General features: G+C 26.9%; 1 protein-coding gene across 1 annotated transcript; it reads left to right on the top strand.

The window, feature by feature from the left end:
• Positions 1-39: 39 nt before the first annotated feature.
• Positions 40-25,699, top strand: LOC107452984 (vesicular integral-membrane protein VIP36). Its single transcript, XM_043047835.3, has 9 exons — positions 40-395; positions 7,619-7,734; positions 9,148-9,262; positions 9,771-9,853; positions 15,123-15,284; positions 17,995-18,109; positions 20,293-20,348; positions 20,997-21,054; positions 23,737-25,699. Exons 1-9 carry the CDS (start codon positions 266-268, stop codon positions 23,883-23,885), a joined length of 984 nt encoding a protein of 327 aa, XP_042903769.1. The 5' UTR covers positions 40-265; the 3' UTR covers positions 23,886-25,699.
• Positions 25,700-26,336: the final 637 nt, after the last annotated feature.

Consider the following 26,336-nt stretch of genomic DNA (forward strand, 5'->3'; position numbering starts at 1 on the left):
ATGATCCTTGGAAATTCTTGTTTTTAGAGAACATTTTCATTGGGCAGAAATAGACAGTTAAAAGCGATATTTCAAACACCCAAATAGTGAGATTTGTAATTGTTATTGTGAAATCTGTTTAATTTGTAAATATATAATTCTAAATCGTAAAATTTGATCTATTATTTCTATTTTCTTAAACTAGTGCTTTGAACCAATCATTTTTGTAAAAAAATATTTTCTTGCTAAAACTCTGTTCCTTCATCTGTCAATTTTAGCCGGCGTTATGAGACATTTGTGGGAAATTCTATGTTTTAGTCTTGTTTTATTTTTTATAAATGTCAGAAAATCCCTAGCTGTTTGGAATACTAATGATTACTTTAAGCGTGAACATTCTGTTGTAAAACCTTATCAAGGTAAGTTGCTATGATTTCTGAAAAACACTGATAGTTTAGTTAGGTATTATTTGTTTTAGGTACCTTGCAGTTTATGAATATGTGCATAATGTTGAGTAAAAATGCTGAAGAGAAAAGGATTTTTCTTTTTTTTGTTGTTTTTGTCTCTTAAGATAGTTAATAAAAATCAGTAAATTATTAACTTGAAAAATGTAAAAGTAACTACCATCCATTTATTTAAAAACACTCCATATTATTATCATTGTCATGAAATTAATCAAACATAAATGAGATTTTACTAAATTGCATCTGCATTGTTATTTTCAGCATTTGTCTGCAGATTTTAAGAAGGGATTTTGTTTATAATTGAAAACTAAGCAATTTTAGAATTACGCATGAGGAAAATCTGACATTTGATTACTAAAATGTACCTCACTCAAAAGTGACAAGATCTTCATTCCCAAACCATATATTTCTGATATTTTTGTTAATTTTTGAGTGTAGATTTCTCTTTAGTATTCTATTTATTTAACTATTAATTAAATAACACACTACCAAAAAATACATTCAAAACTGCAAGTTTTCTAACTCTTTCTTGGCAGTCTAACATAAATCAATTTAATGCAAACATGCATCAGTTAAAGACCATGAAAATTTTTCAGATTAAGAAACAAAGCTAAATTTGAGAAAGAAATATGTACAGGGCTGCCATTGGAGACTAAAACGACTATTTTAAAGCAATAGCAACTATGGCGATTATTTCAGTAGAAATATGAGTAAAAACAACTAATTTGTGTGAAATCGGCGACTTTTTTAAGCCAAAGCGACTAAAATGAAGAATAGCTTCATGAGTTTCCCCCTTCCCCCACTTTTTTTGCCGTGCTTTCGTTTTATCCTAACTTTATTATTTTTCACTGTTTGATGTCAAAAGCATGACAGACATATTTAACCAATCAGACTGATGGAATTGGAATTCGCACTACGTGAATGCTCCTCCTGCTTCAGAAAGCTAATGTAATATCTCTGAGGATTAAGTTTTTTCCCCTCTTTTAATTTGAATGAAGTAGCAAAATTAGAAAAATTGTCTTTAATTACACAAAATGCGTTGTGAATTTTTTTTAGAGCTATTTAGAATAGAAAATAAAGTACATGGTGATATTCGTTTTGTCGAGTTGTGATCGTATTTTTTTTTATAAGCATTAAAATTTGGAAATGTGTCAGTTATGAAAAATAAACAAAATAAAACGGAATTAAATTACAATATTTATTTATTTATTTTTTTAATGTCTAAACTAAGCAGCTGCAAATTAGAACCGAGAAGGAAAATTCAACTGTTCTGTAACAGATAAAAATAAAACTCCCTGTTTTAATGCGTAGTGTGAAAGAATATATTGTTGGAAAATCCACAAATAAATGTAAGTTTTTTTTAAAATATGAGTATTTAAATGCATGTTACTTGAATTTTATGCTATTACAGCACAAATAATAAAAATTATATTAGAGGAGGATATGATGTTAGCAACTATTTTATATATCTTTGAGACTATTTAGGAGCCTTTTGTTCATATATGATGCAACTAAAGCAACTATTTTTCTTGTTTTCATCCAGTGGCAGCCCTGTATGTAAGAAAGCAATTATTTTTTAGAATAATTGGATATTTTTTATATAATGTTAAAAATCAGAAGTTTCAAAATGTTGAATATTAAATTGCAAAATTTCAAAGACCTTGGTACTAGGGATTTAGTTTCTTTTAAAATATCTTTCATTAATAATGAGTCTCAGTAATTTGAGTTCTATTACTGAGGTTATTTTTCTTCTTTTTCAATCAAATGTAAAAGACTACAGCCTTAAATAAAATGAAGTCAACCTAATATCTCAATTAAAAAAAATTCTGCCTGTAAAGTATTGACTCTAGTAACTAGTTTCAACCAGGATTCATGATTTTTTTTATATAAATCAGATTTTTTTTTATTCAAATTAATTGTAAGAACTTTAATTTATTATTTAAAAAACTTTATAAATGTTAAATCAAAATTAAAGTAATATTAAAACTAAATTAAAGCAATAGGGTCAGGTGGGGGAAAGTGGTGGGATGGGGGAAAGTGGTGGTATATTAAAAAACTCCTCTTTTCATTTATTATTAATACATTTTTATTTAAAAAAAGTATTGTAAATAATTTTTGAGATTGTGAGTCATTTTTATTTTAGTTTAAAAAGCGGCAACAGTATTGATGCTTTCAAATTACACTGTTTATGTTCTCTGCCATGTGATTGCTTACATGTGATGCTCACAAACTTCCATACAGTACCTAATTGTATTTATTTAACGCTGATATTTTTATATAGACTTCTAGAGGAACATCAGGGGAACACATTCACATAAAAAGGTAAGGAAAATATTAATATTTAAATTATTTATAGTTGATTTTCTAAGGTGGGGTAAAGTGGTGGTATGGTTAGGCTTAATTATGAACTGTATGATATTGTTGTTTTTCTCTCTACAATTATATTTTATAAATATATTTCTTCAAAGAATTTAGTAATAAAACTATTAAATTCTTTTACATCAAGTATAAACATAGTTTTTAAGTTTTATTAGAATTTAGTAATAAAACTATTAAAAGAATTTAATAGTTTTATTACTAAATTCTTTGAAGAAATATATTTAAAAAATATAATTGTAGAGAGAAAAACAACAATATCATACAGTTCATAATTAAGCCTAACCATACCACCACTTTACCCCACCTTAGAAAATCAACTATAAATAATTTAAATATTAATATTTTCCTTACCTTTTTATGTGAATGTGTTCCTCTAGAAGTCTAGATAAAAATATCAGCGTTAAATAAATACAATCAGGTACTGTATGGAAGTTTGTGAGCATCACATGTAAGCAATCACATGGCAGAGAACATAAACAGTGTAATTTGAAAGCATCAATACTGTTGCCAGCTTTTTAAACTAAAATAAAAATGACTCACAATCTCAAAAATTATTTACAATACTTTTTTTAAATAAAAATGTATTAATAATAAATGAAAAGAGGAGTTTTTTAGCTCTACCACCACTTTCCCCCACCATGGGGGAAAGTGGTGGTGTATATACTAGCCTAATTAAATATATTACTGTAAACATATCACACAGTTAAAAATAAAAATACTGCAATAATTTTATTCTAAAATGTTCAAATGTAAGTATTTTCAATAAAAATATTTTAGACAAAAACTTTAATATCTTTAATTTTAAGCTTTGTTTCAAAAGTGCCTGATTTTACCACCACTTTCCCCCACCTGACCCTATTTTAGAAACTCGAACTTTCTAAAATAATTTTTCATTATAATACATAGCTTTGAATGAATAGGAACCATTTTGAAACAAATGCATGGCTCAAATTTTAAGACTGGATGAAATAGAGAATTTATAGAATACTTGAGGGGTCTGTCTAGATTTTTCTGAGAGGTAAACTTATTTTGTGAAAATTAAAAATTATATTAAAAAATCAACACAAAAATTAAATTCTAAGAAAAAGTATTTTGTGAAACTACCGCCAAGCGGTAGCAAATTTGACTTGGACAGGCCTCTGTTCTTTAACCATTAAAACAAAGTTTCAATTAGCACACCATAAATTTAATTTAAAATTGTGATTTTTTTTTCTCTTGATTCTTAATGTAACAAAATAAATGTAACAGATTTTGTTTATAAATGTTGTCATTGATCAAAAAATAAATAAGTATTTAATCTATATATTTTTTATATTAAAATGTTCATTTTTAATCCTATATCAAAATAGATAAGTTAAGCTGAGAAAATTTTTTAAAAAAATCTATGTACTCATTGGTATTTTTTTTAACAAAGTTTCTTTATAGAAAATCTGATAATGTCATAGATACTGTAAACATATTATGAGAAAAAAATTCCACTTACCAGTTAATAACTACTGCTTCAAATAGACTTTGAAAGGGAAGAATGACACTATATTAGGAAAAAAATATTTGAATTCATCAGCCTTTTTTTTTCCTTTCTATTTTTAGCATATTGGGGTAATTTCATTTTAATATAACCTCAAGCTTTAGAAATATACATTTTCCACTAATAAAATATAATGTAGATTTTAATTCCATGATTTTTCAGTCAAAAGGTAGAATTTTAATTAACGTTATTTGCATTTTTTTTTAAATTCATGTTTGTTAATTACTTTCTACAGCTATGCAAGTCTATATTAAGACAGCATTAAATCTGTACTTTCAATCTTAAGAATCAAATGATTTTTAAAAATGTAATTTCAAATGTATTGGAATTGAATACAAACCAAGAAAGAAAGTAATTTTGTTAACTAAAATTAATTAATGCAGCAAATCAGTTGATTTAAATCAATGATTTTTTTTAAAAAATCATTTGATTTAAATCAACAAACCCTGGTTTCAACCCTTTCATGGCCACCTAATTTTGTCCATATTTTAGTTCCAAGTATTAGAAATTTTCTTTTTAATTCTATGATTTTCTGGGTATATATTTGAATTACAATTGCCCTTGTAATCAATACTCAGAATATTATTCGTTCTTATGTCGCATGATATTCATATCATCATGTAAGCTATGATTGTAAGTCATGCAAGTTATGAAGTAAAGATGTCAATATAATAGAGTTTACCACTATAATCAATATCCTGATTGTTATTCTTTTATATTTTGTAACCATAATGTTATATTGCTATGCAAATTGTGATTGTATTTAAAGTAAAATGGCTATTAATACAGTAAACTTCAGACTATCCACGGAATTGAATGTTATAAATTTATATATATGGGTCATTCTCACGAAAACTGTCATTTTTCAGTTCATAAAATCCCAAAAAAGTAAAGTGAATAAAAAGCTCTGAAACTTTTAATATTAATAGAAATATGTAATGGCATTATAAAGAAAGTATATATCCTATAAATTATACTTAATATTTAAATTAATTAATTTTTTAAATAATTAATTTATAATTAATTAAATTATAATAATTAATTAATTTAATAAATAAATTAATTAATTTAATAAATTAATTTTTTAATTTATTTTTCAAATTAATTATTAATTATTTTCACTATTTAAAAAGTGAGGGAATGATATTTTATTTTAATACATGCTTTTATCTGAGTTACATCTACCTAAAGTTTGAAAATGATAACATACTAATTATATCTAATATTTATTATAATTTAGTCTTATATATTTAATAGTTTTTACAGGTTTGGGAAATAAAATTGGCTGGCACGATTGAACAAAAAAAAATTTGATAATATACTCATCTTGAATCATTCCCTCACTTCAGCGTCATTCCCTCACTTTATACACTAGTGAGGGAATGACAAATTCAATAAAATTTAAAAATAACAGTTAGGCCTAATTAATTTCTGAAGTCAATCACATACAATTATATTCATACAAGAAAGCAACATATAATTATCCACTTTCTAAATGAAGTTGTATTTTATTTTACTCTAAAAAATGACATGAGGGAATGACAAATGCAAAAAATTTTACCTGGTTTGATTCATTTAAATTTTTTCCACAGCAAAGCTTCTTTAAGTTGAAGATGGAAACATACTGCAATTTTGTTCTATGATGCCAGTTGTTAACTTCTGAAGTTTTTATTAAAATATTTTTATTCTAAGAAGATTGCAGGTGATAAGAACATTGCTGTGAGGGAATGACGCGAAACACTGGGGACAAAGTTTAAAATAGTGCTGTGTTAATATTTTTATTGGAAATTAAATTTAAAATTGATTTTCTGAATTCTATATTTCAGTATTCTGAAATTAAAAAAATTTGTAAAAAATAAATTTTTATTTCAGAAACAATTTTTTTCTTTTTTTGATCCGAAGACATGCCATCACAATTCTGTTGTTGAGGATCAGAATTGTGATGGCATGTCTTCGGATCATCCTCCGGGATGTTTCCCAGACCGTCGCCAGTAGCCCACAGCTCTAGTGCGACGTAAATTAACAACAACATCTTTTTTTAAATCAGCAGTGGGGAAAAAGTGAGGGAATGACATATTGGTATATTTTAATTACCTAAAATAAATAAAAAATAAAAATTGATAATTTTATTTTTGTTCTTTTGTTAGCTTGCATTCTGAAGCACACTTTCCCTGAATTTTTTTTTTCGTAAGCTGTAAAACAAACATAAAATATACTGGGGACATGAAAATGACTGTTTTTGTGAGAATGACCCATATATATATATATATATATATATATATATATATATATATCTGTATGAAAAAGCCTGACAAAATTTTTTTATTCTTCGGTGTTGGAGAGCAGGAGGCTAAAATAAAACAGGCACAGGCAGACTTTTAACTCTGGAGTTCATATGCTATTGAAAAAAGAATGCTCAAAACAATGTTCAAAATAAGTGAATTAGCTCTTATAAAGAGTTACTTACATACACGATTTTTAGAAACTCTTATCAATAAGAAAACTGAAAATAAACAATTGACTGCAATTCTGATTTCTTTACTTGCAATCACTATCATTATCATTGCTTCGAATAACAATGTGATCCAGGAGAAGAAACTGCTTTGATTGGTGCAGAATCAATTTATTGAAATTTGAACTTCATTCTGCATTTGTAGTTTGACAGCTATAAATCATAACTCACCTTGTCTTGCTCTTTATGACTACCTCACCATTTTCACCCTTTCAATGCTCCTTTTTACTTAGGTAATTGCACTTGAAGCAATAATATATATACAGGGTTATTCATAATTCCCTCCGGTCAGGAACTGGACTATCACACTGATGTATGCCGTGTGACCAAGGGTTCACACATGGAACACCTGTAATGTATGTAAATAAAACTAGAATAGTTTCGAAATAATTTCATATGTTTCTTTTTTGCATATTAGTCTTCTTTTTTTTACTATAACGCTTCGAAACCCCGGAGGGAATTATGAATAACCCTGTATGTAGACCTATTATTTGATTAATTGTGAACACTTGGGCTAGGAACTTGAATGTTTGCTAGTATGTTGTTCTTAAAATAGTTCCATCTCAATGAGTTTTTTATCAATTCTAAATGCTATATAATATTATTAGGCATTTGGAGAGAAAAAAAGTGGATTGTGGATGATCTGCAAAGCGGATGATCCACCCTTGGATAATCAGGAATTTACTGTATAGGACTTAAGATATAATAACTTTGTTATTGTAGTTTGTTGATTTTTATCATACATGTCAATTTTTACAGCTTCAGGTATTTCCATTCCATTTTGGGATTTTACTGGAAGCACTATGATCACAAATAGTTACATCAGATTAACCCCAGATTTACAAAGTAAAACTGGTGCTATTTGGAATAATGTGGTAAGAAATTACGAAAATATTGTAACTATTTCCTTTTTAGTTAGCTTTTTGAAAATTTAAATCATGCATTGATGTTTTAATTAATTTGTTTATTAGCTTAATAGCAATAGGAGACTTCTATTAATTTTGTAAAAATAATTTTTAGTGTCATTTATATCATTTAACCAGGGTTAGGTCTTTGACTCGATAAGCATTGGAAGCTGATTAAGACCTGTAAAAAGATGTCATAAACGTAAAATGAGTCATAAAATTATAGTACAATTTAATAGCATATTTAAAATATTGAATTAATCTATAATCCCTGTATCAGAAATTTTTTTGGGCTTCCTGCAACAAACTTCCCTTGCAATTAATATCTTTTTCTTTAAGATACTTTTAATTATAACAATTACTAATTTAAAGTAACAGAAACATTGTGTTTACAGACGAGAGTATAGAATAAAAATGTATAAAGGATTTTCGATGTAAAAGTTATATTTTTTCAATTCTAATATTATAGGCATTTTCTCGCATTTTGTATGCAGAAAAATGCACTAATTATTTCCTCTTTCAAGTTTTGTAACTCATTATACAAATTAAAATTCGTAAATAAATTGAACGATAGAAAATTGAAATTTGTAAATAAATTAAACGATAGTAAATTAAAATTTGTACTTAATTTAAAAATCGTAAAATCTGTTCAGTAAATCCAAAATAAAGATCGACGACATAAATCTCGCAAATAGGGCTCTTTTAAAAAAGAGATACTCATATAAGTGTGTGTAAAATATGGTGTTCTTTAAAGGAAAAAAAATTAAAGAAAGAACATAATTTCTAGAGCGAACTATCTTTTAAACTTTTGTGATTTCTGAATTTTTTATTTTATATTGTTAATTTGAAATTCTAGCTGAAGCCAGTGATTACGGACTTTTTTTAAAATCCCAAATGAGAGTAGAGAAATCACGATTATTTCTTTCCTCCCTGATGCTCTGCAGGAAAGAAACCTTTGAAAAAAATTCTGCTGAAAAAAAAGCATTTATCAAAAAATGTGTAGAAGGGAAAACCAAAAATTTTCCCTCTCCAAATGAAAAATCTTTCTGCAAAAACTCTGCAACGTTCTGTGACAATGTCGCCGCAATTCAGCCTATAATAAAATATTTAATTATTTAAAAAATAGAAATTAGATAGTTTTAAACAAAAGAAAGAAAAAAATTAACTTCATCTTCATGTATTTCTTCTACTATTTTATTTCAGATTAAAGCTTAACAAAAGTAAATAGGAAAGAATTCTGAGCAATTTGCACGGGAATGATAACATAAGTTAATTATTAAAATAAAGCATGTTTAAAATTCTATGTCTATCATAAAAATTAATAATAGCTTTCTCAAAGCAATTTTATAACTATATATACCTTTTAACTTGTTTATTTTATAGCCCTGCAAAGTAAAGAATTGGGAACTTCAAGTTCACTTCAAAATATATGGCAAAGGTAAAGATTTGTATGGAGATGGAATGGCCATTTGGTACACTAAACAGCCACTTGTAGCAGGTTAGCTATTAATATACTTTGTTTATTTTTATAATAAAGGATCATACTATTTTTTTTTTTTTTGTATGAAAGAAAAAATTCAGTTGTGCACAAAAATAAACCTGTTTTGTTTTTGTGATAAATCAAATTAAAATAAACCAATGTTTACTTTTGATTTGATTTTTCAATTGAAACTGAAAAGTTTCATAGTGCCAAGGATTTAATATATTTTAAACATAATAACTTGTGAAAAAGTCATACACAAGATTTTTTATGTACTAACCTAATTGTTAATTAAAATTAACTATTTGGTGATTGCATATTCAGTCTAATACCTGATGATCAGAATTTGGTTGACTGAATATTCAGTATTGGAAAAAAAACATTATTCAAGGCATCTCTATTTTTGATTTATGAACGGTCTTATCATTCCTCAGCTCACTTAAATCTTAAGAATATAACTTTGACTTTTTTAATATTTAAATGGAACACTCAATGTAAGTTTTTCAAACCTATTGTTCCTTTATAGGTCCTGTATTTGGGAGTATTGATTATTTCCATGGACTTGGAATTTTCCTGGATACATATGCCAATCAAAATGGTCCTCACAATGTAAGTTGCTCTATTTTTTTTTTCTTCTTAATTTTAAACTTTAGTATGAATATTATGTTTTTATAACTTAACCTAAATATCTTATTGTTTTTTGAATTCTTAAGCAAATTGTCTGTTAAAAACTTTTAAATTTATTAATTTTCTTTTTATTATTTTAATTATTTTTTATCTGCTTAATGTAGTATTTTATAGCCAGGGTTGCCAATCTTTTGTATAACATGCACCAATTTTTTGGCAGATATATATTTAGGTGCTCTTTTATATACAATACATTTATATGCTCATGGTTAGTGGTTGTTAAGGATAGAAGTTTTGCTTGGGAGGAAATGTGATAAATTAATAATTAAATTTATGCTAGTTTAATAGAGCACCAACCTGCAATAAACAGGAATGATCTCTGATTTGAGAGTGATTGCTTCATGGTGGTACTATTGGTCAGGGATAAGATTCTTTCGCGGATTTCCGCTTTTTCTCAGATTTTTCCCGCTAATTTCCGCTAAAAAATTTTTTTTTGCACAAGTTAAAATATTTGATGAGGAATTTAATTTTTTGAGGAGCAAAATTATTGAAGTCCTCATTCCTCCCTCTGAAGTTTCTCTAAAAATCATTTCCTTGGGATAAAACTGGTTGACCTTTATACAGGGATGAGATTTTTTTTCGCTTTTTCTCTCGCATTTCAGCCTTTTTATCAAAAACTCAGATTCTCTAAAAGTTTAGTTTTTTTTTATTTATTTATTTATAAATATCCCGTTTTTTTTTTTTTTTTTAAATTCAGTCGTTGAAGTCAGATAATTATATTTATTTATGATTTTCAAAGAAAAATAGAAAATTCAAACTACGTCCTAACTGCTAACCCTTCCGCATGTTTACTTATATTGGCTGTTTTCTCCGATTTCACGCATAGGAAATAAGATTTTCCGTATTTTTTATCCGTCGGCGGACTAGCTCGTATTTTCGTAATTTAGACGTCGCTGCTTCTTGTATTCTGGAGTGACAGCAAAAATAAAAAGCGAAAAAAAATAGAGGTGGATTTGCGGTGAAAATATTTATTTGCTCATTCAATTAATCTTGTAAATTTTTATATATTGTGTAAACAAAAAACAATTCAAACAAGCCTTTTAAAAATCCCAAGTCCAGACTCTGCAAATCCAATGTCGTGATTCGTTTTTGCGGTTGTAATATCGCTCGATTTTAAAATCTAGATCGCGATTTTAAAATCTAGCATCTTGATCTAAAAATTACGCATCATGATTTGTATTTTCACATTTTTTAAAATTCGATGTAGAGCTTCATATTCACGTGATTTAAAAGCCTCATATCGGGATTTATAATCACATGGTTTAAAAATCTTACTTTTTTTGTCAAATTTTTGTTTATATATATGTATATATTCTTGGATTTCCTCTTTTTTACTCTCTGACTACTCTCATCCCTGATTGGTAACAGAATGTCTCCTGAAATAGAAAATCGAGTCTATTTGGCAAATAGGGTTGTCTATGGGCTGAGAAGATTTATTTAATCTAGGTTTCTTTCTAGAAAAACAAAGCTCTTAATTTACAAAACTCTTGTCAGGCCAGTCTTGACATATGCTTCTGAAGCTTGGACAATGACAAAACTAGAGGGAAATTGTATCCCAATATTTTAGATAAAGATTTCGCACAGTATACTTGGTTTTGTAAATGCAAAGAATAACTGGAGAAGGAGATTTAACTTTGAACTGTACAAGATTTATAAACAAGCTGATATTATTTAATACATAAAAATAAATGGAATTAATTGGATGGCCCACGTGATTCAAATAAGTAATGACAATACAATAAAAAAGATATTGCTTTTTAAACCCACTGGAACTAAAAAGCGAGGTAAGAAGTGGTTGAGATGGGCTGATTCAGTGGAGTCTGATTTTTTTGCAATTAATGCAAAGAATTGGAGATCAAGGATAAATTGGTAGTCATTATGGAGAAATATTCAGTGGAAGACATTGGCTCACATTGGGCTGTCTGGCCAACTATGGTGATGATGCTTCATGATGGGGCAATAGCAGCCACATAGTATTATTTATGTAGATAACTCTGAACCACTGTACTTTGCATTAAGAGCGAAATCAATGTACAGCTTGAATTTTTTTTTGTTCTCTGCATGCCAGAAAACAAAGCCCTAGGCAGCAGGGCTTAGCTAGGAGTCCTTAGTACATACTACTTTTTTTATATATATTCCTGCTCTATGAGGGAAATTGTTTATGATTAAAGTTTGTTATAGTGCATGTTTAGTAATAATGAATTTGTTGTAGGACAGGCATGTGATACTTCCGACTTTTTAAACTCTAGAAGAAAATTTCCCTCAATGCATAGTCTAAAAAAATATAAAAAGTAAAAATTACTCATTTTTTTCATTTAGGTAAAAAAAATTTGCTGAATTGGTGATTCATAAATTGCTGATCAGAATATTTGTATACAAATATTAAAAAATTTGCAGAGAAAAAATAATAAAAGAAATTCTTTGTTAAATGTCTATTTTTTCTCAATATTTCTACATTATTTTGTTGTTTACTTTATGATTATTTTATTCCAAAAATATATATTCAAGGGCTACGATTAATGTACAGACCGTAGTACTTTGTTAAATTGTGAATTTATACATACAGTAAAATAACCTTTAAATAAGTTTGTAAACAATTTGAGAGCTTTCTTTTTGTACAAAATATTTTCACTTGCTTTTTTATTCGTTTTTTCATGGTTTGAGTTGATAGGTATTTTTAGACTGTACTTTTCTCATTCTCAATCTTGTGTAGAAGGATGTTAAAATCCACTCTGAATAAATTCAATTTAATTTTTATAGACATTGCCGATTAAGATTACTTCACTATTTTTTAAGATTTTACAAAAGCATGCAGAAAAAATTTGGGTTAAAGGAAAACCAAACAATGATTTAAAATAATATTAACTTTATTTTCCATGCATTTGATTTCAGCAGATTTAGAATGTTTCCACATGAAAAAGTCGAAATTCAGGAATAATTATTATAAAATAATAGATTTTTAGAGTCATGAGAGTTAAGAAAACTATTGTGACCTGATAAAATTGAGTTATTTAAGTTAAGTTAATTAAAAAGTTTTATTAAGCATCTTCAGCTTTGTAATACTGGGTGGGATCCATTATTGGAGTTGATTGAAAACACTGCTAAAAGTCATCAATTTTTTAATTATTCGATACACAAATTAACTCCACAAAGATCATTATTATTAAATTCAAACTTAACAACATTTTTATGTAAAAATTAAAGCAAATTAAAGAAAGGAAGATTAAAAGTGGATTTTGATAATCTGTTGTATAACCTTGAATAATAATTCATAATGTATCTAAATTGAATACAAAATTTTAGCCCTTATATATATTGAGAAAGGAAAGGACTAAATAAATAATAAGTATTAAATTGTTTTATCTGTTTAGAAAGGCATTAAATATGATTAATACGAATATAAATTTAAGAATTAAAGTAAATTAAAAAGCCAGGAAATGTGTAATGTCTATAATGATTCCAAAAACAAAACTAAAACAGCTTTGAAGTTTTGCCAGCCTCTACAAATAGAAATTCATTTATTTTTGTTTTTGTATTAAAAACAAACATGTGTCCCTGATTAGATAATTTTTGGTTAGACAATAATCTAGAATAAATAAAATAAAGATTATAAAAGCTAAACATCAAGTTTGGTTTCCCATAATATCAGAAACTGAATGCCACTTGCTTTCAAACGCTATGCTGCAATTTAATCAGCATATTTAAGTGGGTTTTCTAAAGAAATCACACAAAAAAGGATTTTGGTTGCCAACCTTTTTTTTTACTGTTATTATTTCTATAATTTCAAACATTTTTAAATATTTTTCTCAAATTATTTGATCATTTTTAAGCAAATAATCTTGATGACATGCTAAAATGCTGAGCAAAAAATTTTTAATGCATTTTTGAAATACTTTAATACAGAGTCGAAATGAGATTCAATTAATAAATTGAAATTAAGAAACATTTTCGGCTTACAAGGTTGCCACAGACGACTATTTGCAACTATGTTTAACCTGAGGCGACTATGGCAATTTTTTATGCCTGAGAAGACTAAAAAAGCAACTATTTTTAACTTTTCGTTTCTCCTAGCGAAGTTTTTTTTTTAGCTTAAATTGGGTTCATAACCAGCGATAACTTCTGAACATACTGAATTTTTTCTTCTTAGAAAATAAAAGAAATTTTAATTGCAAATTTGAGTCATCACTTTTTAATGCGCTCAATTTGCTCGGATTCCATTGTGAATCTATTTTGTTTCTCAATCGCCTTTTCAACAGTTATTGCTACGAAACTCTACATGATTTTAAAAACCCAATTTTTAATATGATATTATGATGCATGAATTTCGAATTTGAATAATCACTTTTCACAATATATGTATAGATATATTTGGAAAATCAATTCTTCGTTAAACTGATGAATGAAATGATGATGATAAAATGTTTTTTTGATTGATTTCTACTAATTCAAAGTATTTAATTTCCTGCAAATATACTACTTTTTTTATAGAAAAATTTAGTGCTAGAACTCTAATGTTTACATAAAAATTATCATATTTGCCACGAACTTGACTAATGGATCATGGTATATGACTATTAAGCCATTTAATGAAATTTTAGTCATGTTTTTGTTCTTATTTAGGCAACTATTTTCATGCTTTAGGCTACTAAACGCAACTATATTGTTCATTTTTTTCTGTGGCAACCCTGGGCTTATCTCATCTTGTAAAAAAATTAAATGAAGCAGTATAATAATTTAATTTGTTTGTTAGCTTTTTAAAACAAAATTTGTGTTTAACTTATTTTCCAATATTAATACTGTATGCTGTTGTAGTTTTAGTCATAAAATTAAATACTATGTAATAAAATTGTACTAATAATATACTATGTTATATACAAAAAAAAAAATATAAACCCACCTGAGTTGGGCTTTCAAAATAATTAAATAAATAACAGGTTTCTTTCAGCCCTGTTTGTAAATCGTCTGATTTAGATTTATGAGGTTTTTATATTTATCTTCACACTTTTTTCTCTGATTAACATTTTTATTTTTATTTTCTTTAAGTTTTTTCTTTTTTTCTAAAATCATGTAATTGTAAACATTATATTTTTTCTTCATAATTCTGAAATTAATTTTCATTTTGTGTGAGAAATTGTTTTTCGGACTCTGAGGTTAATATATATTGTAAAAAAATTGTTGTTGTTTTTTGTAGCATGGACATCCTTATATATCAGCCACGGTGAACAATGGTACATTACATTATGACCATGACAGAGATGGGACTCACACTGAACTTGCTGGCTGTGATGCAAAATTTCGCAACTCTGATCATGACACTCATTTATCTATTCGATATGAAAAAGAAGTTCTCACTGTTAGTGTTTTCTTCATATATTTGTTTTATTAATTTTCAAAACATTCTAAAATTTTAAGCTCATCTTGTTAGAAAAGTTAATTTTCATTTTCTATCATATCTTTGTTTAAAATATGCTCTTTTTTGTTCAATAGTAATTTAAATTACTTTTCCTTCAGTTTGCTTAATTTTATTGAAAATGAAATGTATTTTGTTTAACTATTTGAATCATCAATATGAATGAAGCATAGACATGTTAAATCTTAAATTTTTTTTAATATTTTATTATCCCTTTATTGTTTAAGATATCAATTTAGCTTTATTGAAGTCTTAAACACTTGAAAACTTATCTAATCTAAACTTTTCTTTCATAAACTAATTTTATTTTCTGAAAGCAAGCAAGTTTATCTCCATTATAGTAAAGCAATATTTTAATAAATTATTTTGTTCTTCAGATTTTAATTTTCATGTTCATATCCTTCCAATACTTGCAATTACCATAGTTTTGATATGAAAGCATATAATGCTGCAAATAGTTTCAAGTCACTTTCTCGGAGTAGAAAGTTTGAAAAGCTTTCCTTTTAAGTTTTACCTTTTTTTTTTATTTTACGTAGAGTCAAGTTTTAATTTTAAAATCCAAAAAGTTTATCTGTTTATAAATTTTTTTTTTTTACTCTGTATGAATCATATTTTATGTAAGCTGGATGTAGAATAACTATGTGAGAATAAAAAGAGATTTCTTGTTGGAATATATTTCTGCCTTAGAAACATGTTGTATGCAGACAATTATTTTATAAATGACGTTTGAAAATTAAAAAAAAATTCATTTTAATTTTACAGAGGGGTTTACAATTCGTCCAACTGTCATATGGGTAGTTGTTGCACCGTAAACATGGAAGTAAAATACTGAAAAAAGAGGCAACTCAGGACAGAATAAATCTTTTGTGTGATAGAAGGGGAGAGCAGAACAAAGGTCATTTACTAAAGAATCGACTATTATATGAATAAAACAAGACTTAAGAGTATTTGATGAGATATAAGTAGAAGATTTTAGCATTATCTTTATTACATTTATGTCCAAGATTCCAAAATTGTGAAGCAGTTGGTGATTTATGAATCTCTTATTTGTGATCATAATCCCTTTTTTTTGTAGCAAATATTGTTTAATCAGCTTATCTTCTTCCTATCTCTTACCTGGTCTGTGTGCATTAGACCAGATCAAATAAACTGTTGACTTTAATCATGTCGATGACAATAGCATAGAACAAGTAGAACAGAATACAAGTAGATTTTTTTTTGCTGAGTCCAAGATATGTTTGGGAGTGGCCTGATGAAGCTGGCATTTATTACAATGGAGAAAAGTTTTCACTCTAGCAGAGAATTTTACACTACACTTGACACTACAGGTGACTGCTAGTAAGGCCCGATAGGCAAGCTTGAGTAGATCTGTCTCCTGAAAAAGAAAGAGAGAATCCAGGTTCTGTTGCCGTATACCAGTTGTTTTGGGGGAAGTAGCCAGTCTGCTTTAACTGCAGATTTTTTTGATGGAATGAAGTTCCATAAATGCTAATTTTGTGATATTAGAAGTCTGTTGACAGCAACCTTCTTTGGCAAGTGAGTCTGCTATTTCGTTGCCATAAATATCCACATTTGATGGCACACAATGCAGGTGTATTTCGTGATATTGCAAAATGGTTTTTTTGTTTCTTATAGATGGAAATACTTGTGCGGTTAGCAATATTTAAACGGTCTTTAAGAACCGTCAAGATCCATACAACTTTAAATTTGTTCTCTTCAATCTCAAGTCCAACCTCAAATGCTAAGAGTTCACTTTTGAAGACTCCAAAAGTTGGGGTTAGGTTGAAAAAGAGAAATTCTGTTTTGAGGTGTTACAATGCAAATTCCACTTCCTGCTGAGTCTTCAATTTTACTACTATCAGTATATATCTTAATATCTAGCTTAGGAATGTTATTAATGACTTCCAAAACCAATCGCTTGAGTTGATCTGGGGTGAAGTCTTTTTTTTTATCTGTGAAATTAAGGTAGAAGTGGTCACCAGGAAGCTCTTCGGAAGGACATGTAGAATTGGAGATAATGAGGTTCTACATCTTTCTGATGCAAAAGTTGTTGGGATGTCACTTGACTGAAAGACTGTTTTTCTTTAGTATTTGGTTGTACTTCCATCAATTTAGGTACTTTGACGTGTTATTCAGTTTACCATAGCTGCAGAGCTTCTGTAATAATTAACAAGGTTAGCCTGTCTTCTGAGTTGCAGAGGCTGTAAATTGGCCTCAAAGAGAAGAATATCTGATGGACAACTGAGCTTGAGTCCTGTTATATTGCGGGCAGCACTTTGCTGGACTTGTATTAATTTTTTCAAATTAGTGTCAGAAGCGCAATAGTAGACTAGAAACCCGAATTCAAGAACAGGCCCAATGAGGGTGTTATAAGAAGTTCTGAGTGTAACCACATCAGCACCCCAGTCTTTGACTGCTATGTACATAATGATGTTTTTCCTTTTTCTAGCCTTCAAGGCGATACTATGTTTCGATGTGTTCGCTAAAATATGAAATAGCCACATTTGATGCAATTAAGTTAATGCGAGCTCTTATCCCTTTAACCTCTCCATGTAAAAGAAAAAAAATAGTATAAAAGATTGTAAAGAATAATTTTGTGCATTTTCTCTCTCAAATTTTATCTTAAAGTGAATTGCTTGTGTTCTATTTTTAGGTGTCTACTGATATTGAGGGTAAAAATGCTTGGCAAGAATGTTTTACTGTAAAAGGTGTGAGACTTCCCACTGGCTACTTTTTTGGAGCATCAGCTACTACTGGGGATTTATCTGGTAAGTTAGCTTTTGGTGACTAAAGAGTCGATAAGAATAAAAAACATGTTCTAATGGGCAAAAAAAATCACTAAAATAAATAAATTTCCTTAGAATTAAACCAGAATTTCAATCTTAAACAGTAATTCAATCATGAGCAAAAATTTTACAGCTGTTCTGTTTTTTATTTTGCACACTGTACACCAGAAAGAATGGACCACCCTGAATAACTTTTGATCTAATGATCGGATCTTCACTTTCTAGGATTCAATACAAGGTTTATCAAGGACTCATTCAATAGGGTGACCTCTAATATATTAAATAATTAGTGCAGACAATATTTAAAGTTACAAGATCTGGCAAATACATACGTTCTCTGAATAAACGTATCTATTTTTCAACGGTTTTAGGTGTCTGACCCTCAAGACGTAAAGGGTTGCCAAAATTTGGAAAATATGGTCTCCATAGTTTGGTCAGAAGAGCAATCCAAAGTTTGGACCCCTTAATGTTAATTTTATTTTTTGCATATTTTGTCATATCTCGAGATTGTATTAAACGAATTGAAAATTTTTGCACACAATAATAAAATTCCTTTATCCAAAGATAATTCTATACAAAAAAATAAATTTTAATAAATATTTATAATTTTATTAAAGAATAGTTGAAAAAATTTGGAATTGTAAGGTGCAAATATACAAGTCATTTTACAAATTTCTCAGGAACTATTCTACCGATTTTGCTCAAATGTTTTTTTTTTTTTACTATTATTTAATAAGATAAAAGGTAATAAATATTTACTGAAATTTATTTTTTGCTTGGAATTATCTTTGGATTAACAAATTTTATAATTTTGCTAAATTAATTCATTTTGTTGAAAATGTTCTTGAGATATGGTGATGTATGAAGAAGTAAAATTGACATAAGGGGTTCAAACTTTGGATATCTCTCCTAACCAAACTATAGTGACCATATTTCCCGGATTGCTCTACCCTCTATATTTTGGGGCTCCGAAATCCAAATCCATTGGGAAAAAAGTTAAGTTTATTCAGTGAAAGCATGTTTTTGGGCCTGATTTCGTTACTTAAAATATGGTCTGCACCGATTAATTAGCATAGTTGAGGTAACTTCTTCAAACCATCAAGATTGAGTCCTAGAATTTTAAGATCCAATCATTGATCAAAAGTTATTCAAGGTGGTTTAATTTTTTTTTGTGCTTTATACATTTGTTTTTGTGAAAAACATGACAATTGCAACCTAAACTAAGTAATGTGTCCTTTTTTTAATTTTTTTCAAAGGCTTCTTAACCGAAGTATATGCAAGATTTTTCATAAATTATGAAAAAATAAACGAACTTTGTATACATAATTGTATATTGTTGTAATATAATTGTTTATATAAACTAATTATTAATTTATTTGTCATTAATGCTAATTAAAACAATGTCTCCCTGTGAACCATAGCATACACTACATTAGACTAATAAAGACTTTTGGAGATTTTAAATATAAAAGAATGTCTCTTGCCCAAGTAATTTTTTAGTAGTTTACAAAGCTTCCCTTAATATCTACTCATGAGATAGTTGACTCTATTCTTCTTATAAAAAAAAAAAAGACAATGCTAATTTTCTTTTAGAAACTGTATTGCATTAAATACTACAACAACTTTGAGAAAATTGTAACAGTATGGAAAAACTGAGCTGCAAAAGGTGCAATATCAAAAGCAAAATTTCAAAAAGTAAATATTTTATACCGGACAATAGGACCCCTAAACTAAAATTATAAAACTGGAGGAAAAAAACTCCTCCATAAACTCAAAATATGCCATAAATGAAAATTCTTGATGCAAATCTCATAAAAATCTGAATCTTTGTAATTAAATTACAGAGTAATAATTTAAAAAATTAAAGCAATAAAACATGCTTGCTTTTTATTATTTACAGATTTTCTTAAGTGTTTGTTTTTTTTGTTTTTTTTTTTTTTTTCAAAAATTTTTTTCACTTAATTTCAAATTTTGATGTATTATATTATATAGCCAGTAAGAGTGTAATTTAACAAAATTCTAAAATAGAATGTTTTGGTACTACTGTTTTTTTCTCCTTTTTTTTGAAAATTTAATTAGCTATTTGAAATATTTTGAATTGATTTACCAAACTATTGTTAAATTATGTGAATTTAAAAATAAATATCTTGCCTTAAATTTTTCAGATAACCATGATGTTATTTCCATTCGTTTATTTGAGTTGGAGATTCCAGATGAAAAAGTAATTTCATTTTCCATTTGTAGTTAACCTGTCTATTTTTTTCCATATTTATATATATATTCTCTATTTATATAGCTATAAATTTAGGTATAATGGTCATTTCTAGAAAAATGAGCAAGTGGCTCTCTCTGTACCAATTTTAGTTTTAATAAATTGATGCTGAATGTTAAACTAATTCCAGGAAGCTCTTAGACGGATCCACCCCCCCCCCCCCCCCAAAAAAAGATTACGGCTTTTTATTACTTATGTGGAAATATTAATTTGATCCTCTATTTTTTTTTAAGAATTTAGAGATTATAACAAATGAAAATATAAATGTAAAAATGTTACAATTAAAGGGATATTCTTATATTTTATTCTTAAATAAAACATTTTATTTCAAAGTGTTTAAACTGTATTTTTATGTTTTGAAACAGTCTACTTCATTGCAAAGCAATTTCTTTCTTTTATAGTCAACAATAAAAAATTAACAATTGTGAAATTTCAATCACATTGTTGAATTTAGTTTGAAAAAAAAACTTTTTTATTAATGTAAATATTTTGTTATTAATTAATTAACTTTTTAAACTGTCAGGTCAGTAGAAATAAAAGTTTCTGATTTCAATGTATTTATCATGAGTGTTACATTTGTGCAATGCTTTGTTTCAGGAGGATGAAGATCGTTCAAATATTGCCCCTGCTGCTGCATTTTTTGCACCTCCTAGAGGTAAATTTGTACTTTTTCATTATGTCTAGTAATTCCTTTCACATTTTTTTCTTAAATTTTTTACTTCCTTCAAAAAATTTTACTTCTTACTTATACAATTTATGAAAATAACTCATGTTTCGCTTATGTTCTGGTCCAGTGCTACATTTTTCTGTTATGAACAATTTTGGATAATGAGCAAGTTTTATGTGAATGAAAAAAATTCTATAAAATTGATAAAAATTTGTGAGAAGCTCTTCCTTTTTTATTAACTTTGACAACATAGTTTATACAGGGCTCGTACATATCAGGAAAGTCAGGCAAAATAAAGTTTGGAGAAAAAGTCAGGGAATTTGACATCTAATTACAAGATTTCATTCTACTTTTTTCAATTTGTAAATTTGCGCTTGCAGAGTAGAGTATAAAAATCAGATTTTTTGCCTGACTAATGGATATTAGGTGTATCTTCAAGATTATTCTTAAGTGTTTCTGGAGATAAGAATTGGCAATTGGGTGTCTATTTCGGATTATGAAACATCTACCTTAAGAGTATTGAGGTATAATTTTGTTATTTTAAAAACTATTACAAGACTCTTTTTATTAGTCTGAACTGGTGTTATTAGCTTTTTGTTTTTGGCATGTTAGGATTTTTTTTAAATCCATTTTTGTTTCTCAATTTTCATTTTCCTTGATTTATTTTAACTATTACTGCTCTCTATTTTCATATAATACATTTGTTGTTATGAACAAAACTTATTTTTATCATGTGCTGTATTAATTTGATATCTATTGGAAGAAACAATATAGTTTAATTAAATAAATTCTGACGCCTCAGAAGTTTGGTATCTGCAAATTTTGCCCGATGGGGGTTCACATTATTTAGAAATTGTCTGCTTTTTTAAAGAAATAAAAGCATGAGATTTTTTATTAATATAAGCATAGGATTATTTGTTACCAAAAGCAGATGATTATTTTATGAAGCATATTACATGTTTTGTCTTTTTACAAGTAATACATTTCTGAATCCATTACTTCTTTTTAAAATTATTATTCATCATAAATTAATTTTATGCATATTAAACTAATTCTGATTCATTATTTTTAAGATATAGATTGTTTTAAAATTCAATGGATTTCATTATACCCTGGCTTGTCCCGGGTTTTAATATTTATGTTAGTGGTTTTGTTAACTCTCGTTTCTGTTTGGTAGTTCTAATTTTGTTTTTATTTAATTTGATTAATTAGTTTTCCTTGTATTTTAAAGTTTGTTTATGTTTGATTATGAATGTGTTATGCATATTGTGTTTTTTAATCCTTAATTTTGTTTTATATTTTGTTTTGTTTTTATTTTTATTTGTATTTTGTTTTGTTTTTTAATCCTTAATTTGGATATTTTAATAAATATTTAGTTTGTTAGAATTTTATTCTATTTAGTTAACTATAATTTGGCTTAACTTCAATTTAATGTGAATTCTTATATATTTATTAGTTTCTTTTTGTGATGAATCGGTATTTATGGAATTTAGTAGTACGGAATTTATTAGGATCTGTAACATCATAGTTTCATGCTTTAGAAATTTCTGTTATGCTTTCTCATAAATTGATTTTTGGTGTGGATTCATGTATGAAATGCAAACAAAAAGGGAAAGGGGTTTTACTGCTTTCTCTAAAAGTAAAGTAGCTGCGATAAACAATCCAAGGTCATTTCCCCCATAACTATTTTGGGAAATAGGAAAAGGATCTAAAGGAAAAGCTTATTAAATGGAAAATTCACTTCGCTATTTGGAAATTATTTTATGAAGAAATTTTCAAAATGTTCTTGGTTCCTCGAAAAAAATTGCAAAATAGAGAAATTTGCAAAATGAAAGTTCGTTAAATAGAAGTCTAACTGTAATTGCATTTTTATGTTCTTCTTTTCTTCGATTCTTAAAAACGTTAATCGTCGCACTGAGTATGATTTAATTTTGTTTAAAAACATGTATTTGTATTATATATTTATTTGCTGTTTTTTTTAATTATTTCTTTAGCGTGACTTTGTTGTTGAAAAGTAGTACTTTTATTTTATTGTTTACTAAGTTTTCCCTTTATTTTCTGTTATCTTGCAGTTTTGTTTCAAACTTTAGGTTATCTAGTTTGTTTTTTTTTTCATAGCAAAAGATTTAATTTATTTCGTTTTTATCGTCTGTTTTGGCTTTGTTTGTTTGTTGATAAAAAACATTACTATTTTTTAGTTATTTCTATTCAATTTAAATTTAATTATGTATGGATTGTTTGTATATTTCTAGTTTCTTTTTAGGATGGTTTGATAATTATTCTTAAAAAAAAATATTTTTTTATTATTATTTTTTTTTTTAATTAGTTTTGCTCAATTAGGTTTTATAATCTTATTGGTGCTTCTCTTTCCCATGATTATTTTTTTTAATCCTTTTATTTGTTTATTGCTTTTGTGTTCTTTCAAAAGTGTTCTTATGTTAATAAAATGCAATTTAGCTTAAAATTAAACGCAAATTATTTGTATATTTTTATTTATTATTTGATTTCAAGGATTTTGTACTGCTAAAAAAAAATTCTTTTCTTTTTTAAAAAAAATTTTTTTTTAAAAAAATCCTGGAAATTTATATAAACCTGGAAAAGCCAGGGAAAAAATTCTCCTTTTTTGTTTAGGAGCCTTGTTTATATCGATATATTTTTCTTTTTACACAGATCACGTTGATGATCCACCACCTCCCATGTCTGGAACAAAACTTTTTCTCATCATTGTATGTGCTCTTCTTGGTATATGTGTGTGTATAATTGGTGGTGTAATGGCATTTCAAAGGACCCAAGATACTACAAGAAAAAGGCTATATTAAAAATCTATTGATGTGTACAAATTGCATTTAAAGAAATTTCTATAAACAGTTAAATATGTAAATTTCTTCCCTCTGTCAGAATGAGTTCATTTCTGTCAGCTTTTTATATAAATAAAATATTGCACTCTTTATTTATTTTTAAGATAACCCCTAAAAAATTAAACTGTTGAATGTTCTTCTGAATATATTTTTAATCTTTATAGCAAAGTTAAAAGCTATAAATATTAATTTGCGAGCCATATTGGCAGTCCAAATGTCTTATATGCAGAAAAGTAGACAGGATTTTTTTATTATTATTATTATATCAGGATTTAAGTTTTTGTTACATTTATATAAGTATTAGTTTCAATTCTTTAAAAAAAATAGAATGTATGTGAATTTGAATATTAGAATAATAAATTTTTTAATTGCTGAAGAATCTTGAAAACATACACTTTTTTTTTTTTGATATATGGTAATTTATGAATATATTTTTGAAGAAAAAAAATTTTGGCTCACTCTCTATTTTTCCTCTATGGTTACTTAAAAAATAAAATTGTTTAATTTCTTGTGCTCAAGATCTTTTAATTTATTTATTTTTTCTAATGACATTTTTGATTTTTAAATAGATTACACTCAAAAATTTTTTCAGATTATGAAATTTTTCATTTCCAAATATTTTGTGGACTATTGATTCTTACAAAATAACATAGTGTCATTTTAAAGCAGTATTTCATGTCATTCCAATCACTTTTCTTGATGATATGAAAAGATTATTTTCTATCCTTGTTTCAAAATATTTTTTTGTTAAATATATTTTGAATTCTTTACTTTTAATAATTGAGGTTGTTTTGGATGTTTTTCTCATTCAAAAATATCAAATGCTATAAGATCTAAGTCTTCCTCCAAATGTTTTAAATTTTAGATGATTAAAACTATATTTTCTTCCTATAAGTTTTCAGTTGCTTTTTTTTTAATCTAGCACAAACTGTTTCTTTCATCTTTAGAATTGACTGTATTAATATTTTTGCATTAATTAACTTATGTGATTTTTTTTTTTTTTTTTTTTTGTAAATATTTAAGTTGGAAAATTTTTTAACGTATGAGTTTTTCTCTAAATTTTGTTTTAAAAGGATAAATAATGTATTGTTTTACTTCGTATCTCATAATTTAATTTTCTTTTATCTAACGCTCCTTAACAACATTAAATAACATTATTTAAGAAAATAAATGTGTTAAGTTTTTCATAAATATTAGTTATGGAAAAAAAAAACAAATTAGTCATCAAATTTAGACAACACAACATTCCATTGATTCAATATAAAAAATTGAAAAGTAGAAATGCATGCATTACATTATACTAATGTTATTAAGAAAATAGTCATTTCTTTTGGGTAATGAAAATTTTGAATTTAGATGAATTTCAGGTTTCTATACTTTTTGTAATGTTTGATACTTAACATAAATGTATTCTAGAATCTTACCAAATCATTATGTTATATGGTCACGAGAACAACAACCAAATCATTATATATTATTAAAATATCTTAATAGAATACAGAAAAATCATGATATTTCAGTATTTATTTTTTCTATTTCATGTTATAAAACGTAAATACTAAACAAGATTTATTATGGCTTTAACTTCTTAAGTGATTATTAGAAAAATATTTAATGCTCTTAATAGTAATTGCTGATTTAAAATCTGTATTTTGCTTTTTTGTTTTTGATAAATGAAAAATAAAACTGGTGTACAGTGTATTTCCCTCTCTTGATGTGTGTTTGTATCTATAATTGAAACCAGAAACGATAAAATAAATGTTTTGTTATAAAAACTCTGTGTGTTAAATTTTTTTGCTAAAAAAATTGTTTTACTTTTCTCATTCAATATTCAATCTCGTTTTTTTTTTTTAGAAGTGTCAAGATTTTTACAATTCTTTTAATAATGGGTTCATTAATTTCTTTTTCTTTTAATTAATAGGCAATTATTTTCCACTTTTTTTTTCATTTTTCCATAATAAACTATGTACTAAAGGAGGATTAAATTATGTTTTATAGCTTTTTGGTCAATTTACTTCGAAGTCAGTAAAGTGGCAGTTGAATGAAAGAATTGAATAAATCCTAAATATCGTTAGAGCTTGCTTTAGCTATCATGGTTCTATCGCTTAAGTAGTAACTCTTGAAACATAAATCAAAAAACAAAAAGTGTTTCGTGATGAATGCAAACAGCGTTTTATCGTAAAATTGAGTTTATTGTTAATTAAAGTTCCGACCATTTTAATTCTAACCAGACTACTTAAAATTCAACTGGAGCTTTGATCGTTCCTTGACTGCTACTTAAAGAATTCATCGCCATTCAACACTAATTCCACTTTAAAATTACCTAGAACTCTACAATTTTAATAAAAACTCTATGATGGATAACATTACAAGCTTCAATCATTTACTGATCGTTAAAAATAGAATTTATCA

The sequence above is a fragment of the Parasteatoda tepidariorum genome, chromosome 12 (assembly GCF_982258835.1).
Source record: "Parasteatoda tepidariorum strain Cologne lab strain chromosome 12, Ptep-v5.0, whole genome shotgun sequence".
Taxonomy (NCBI): Eukaryota; Metazoa; Arthropoda; class Arachnida; order Araneae; family Theridiidae; genus Parasteatoda; species Parasteatoda tepidariorum.

Bases quoted from the DNA above. Each gene is read 5' to 3' on its own strand.
- LOC107452984 (XM_043047835.3), top strand. From the start codon at position 266: ATGAGACATTTGTGGGAAATTCTATGTTTTAGTCTTGTTTTATTTTTT. The intron at 20,349-20,996 runs GTAATTTCATTT...GCTTTGTTTCAG, and splicing joins TGGAGATTCCAGATGAAAAA to GAGGATGAAGATCGTTCAAA. The intron at 21,055-23,736 runs GTAAATTTGTAC...CTTTTTACACAG, and splicing joins ATTTTTTGCACCTCCTAGAG to ATCACGTTGATGATCCACCA.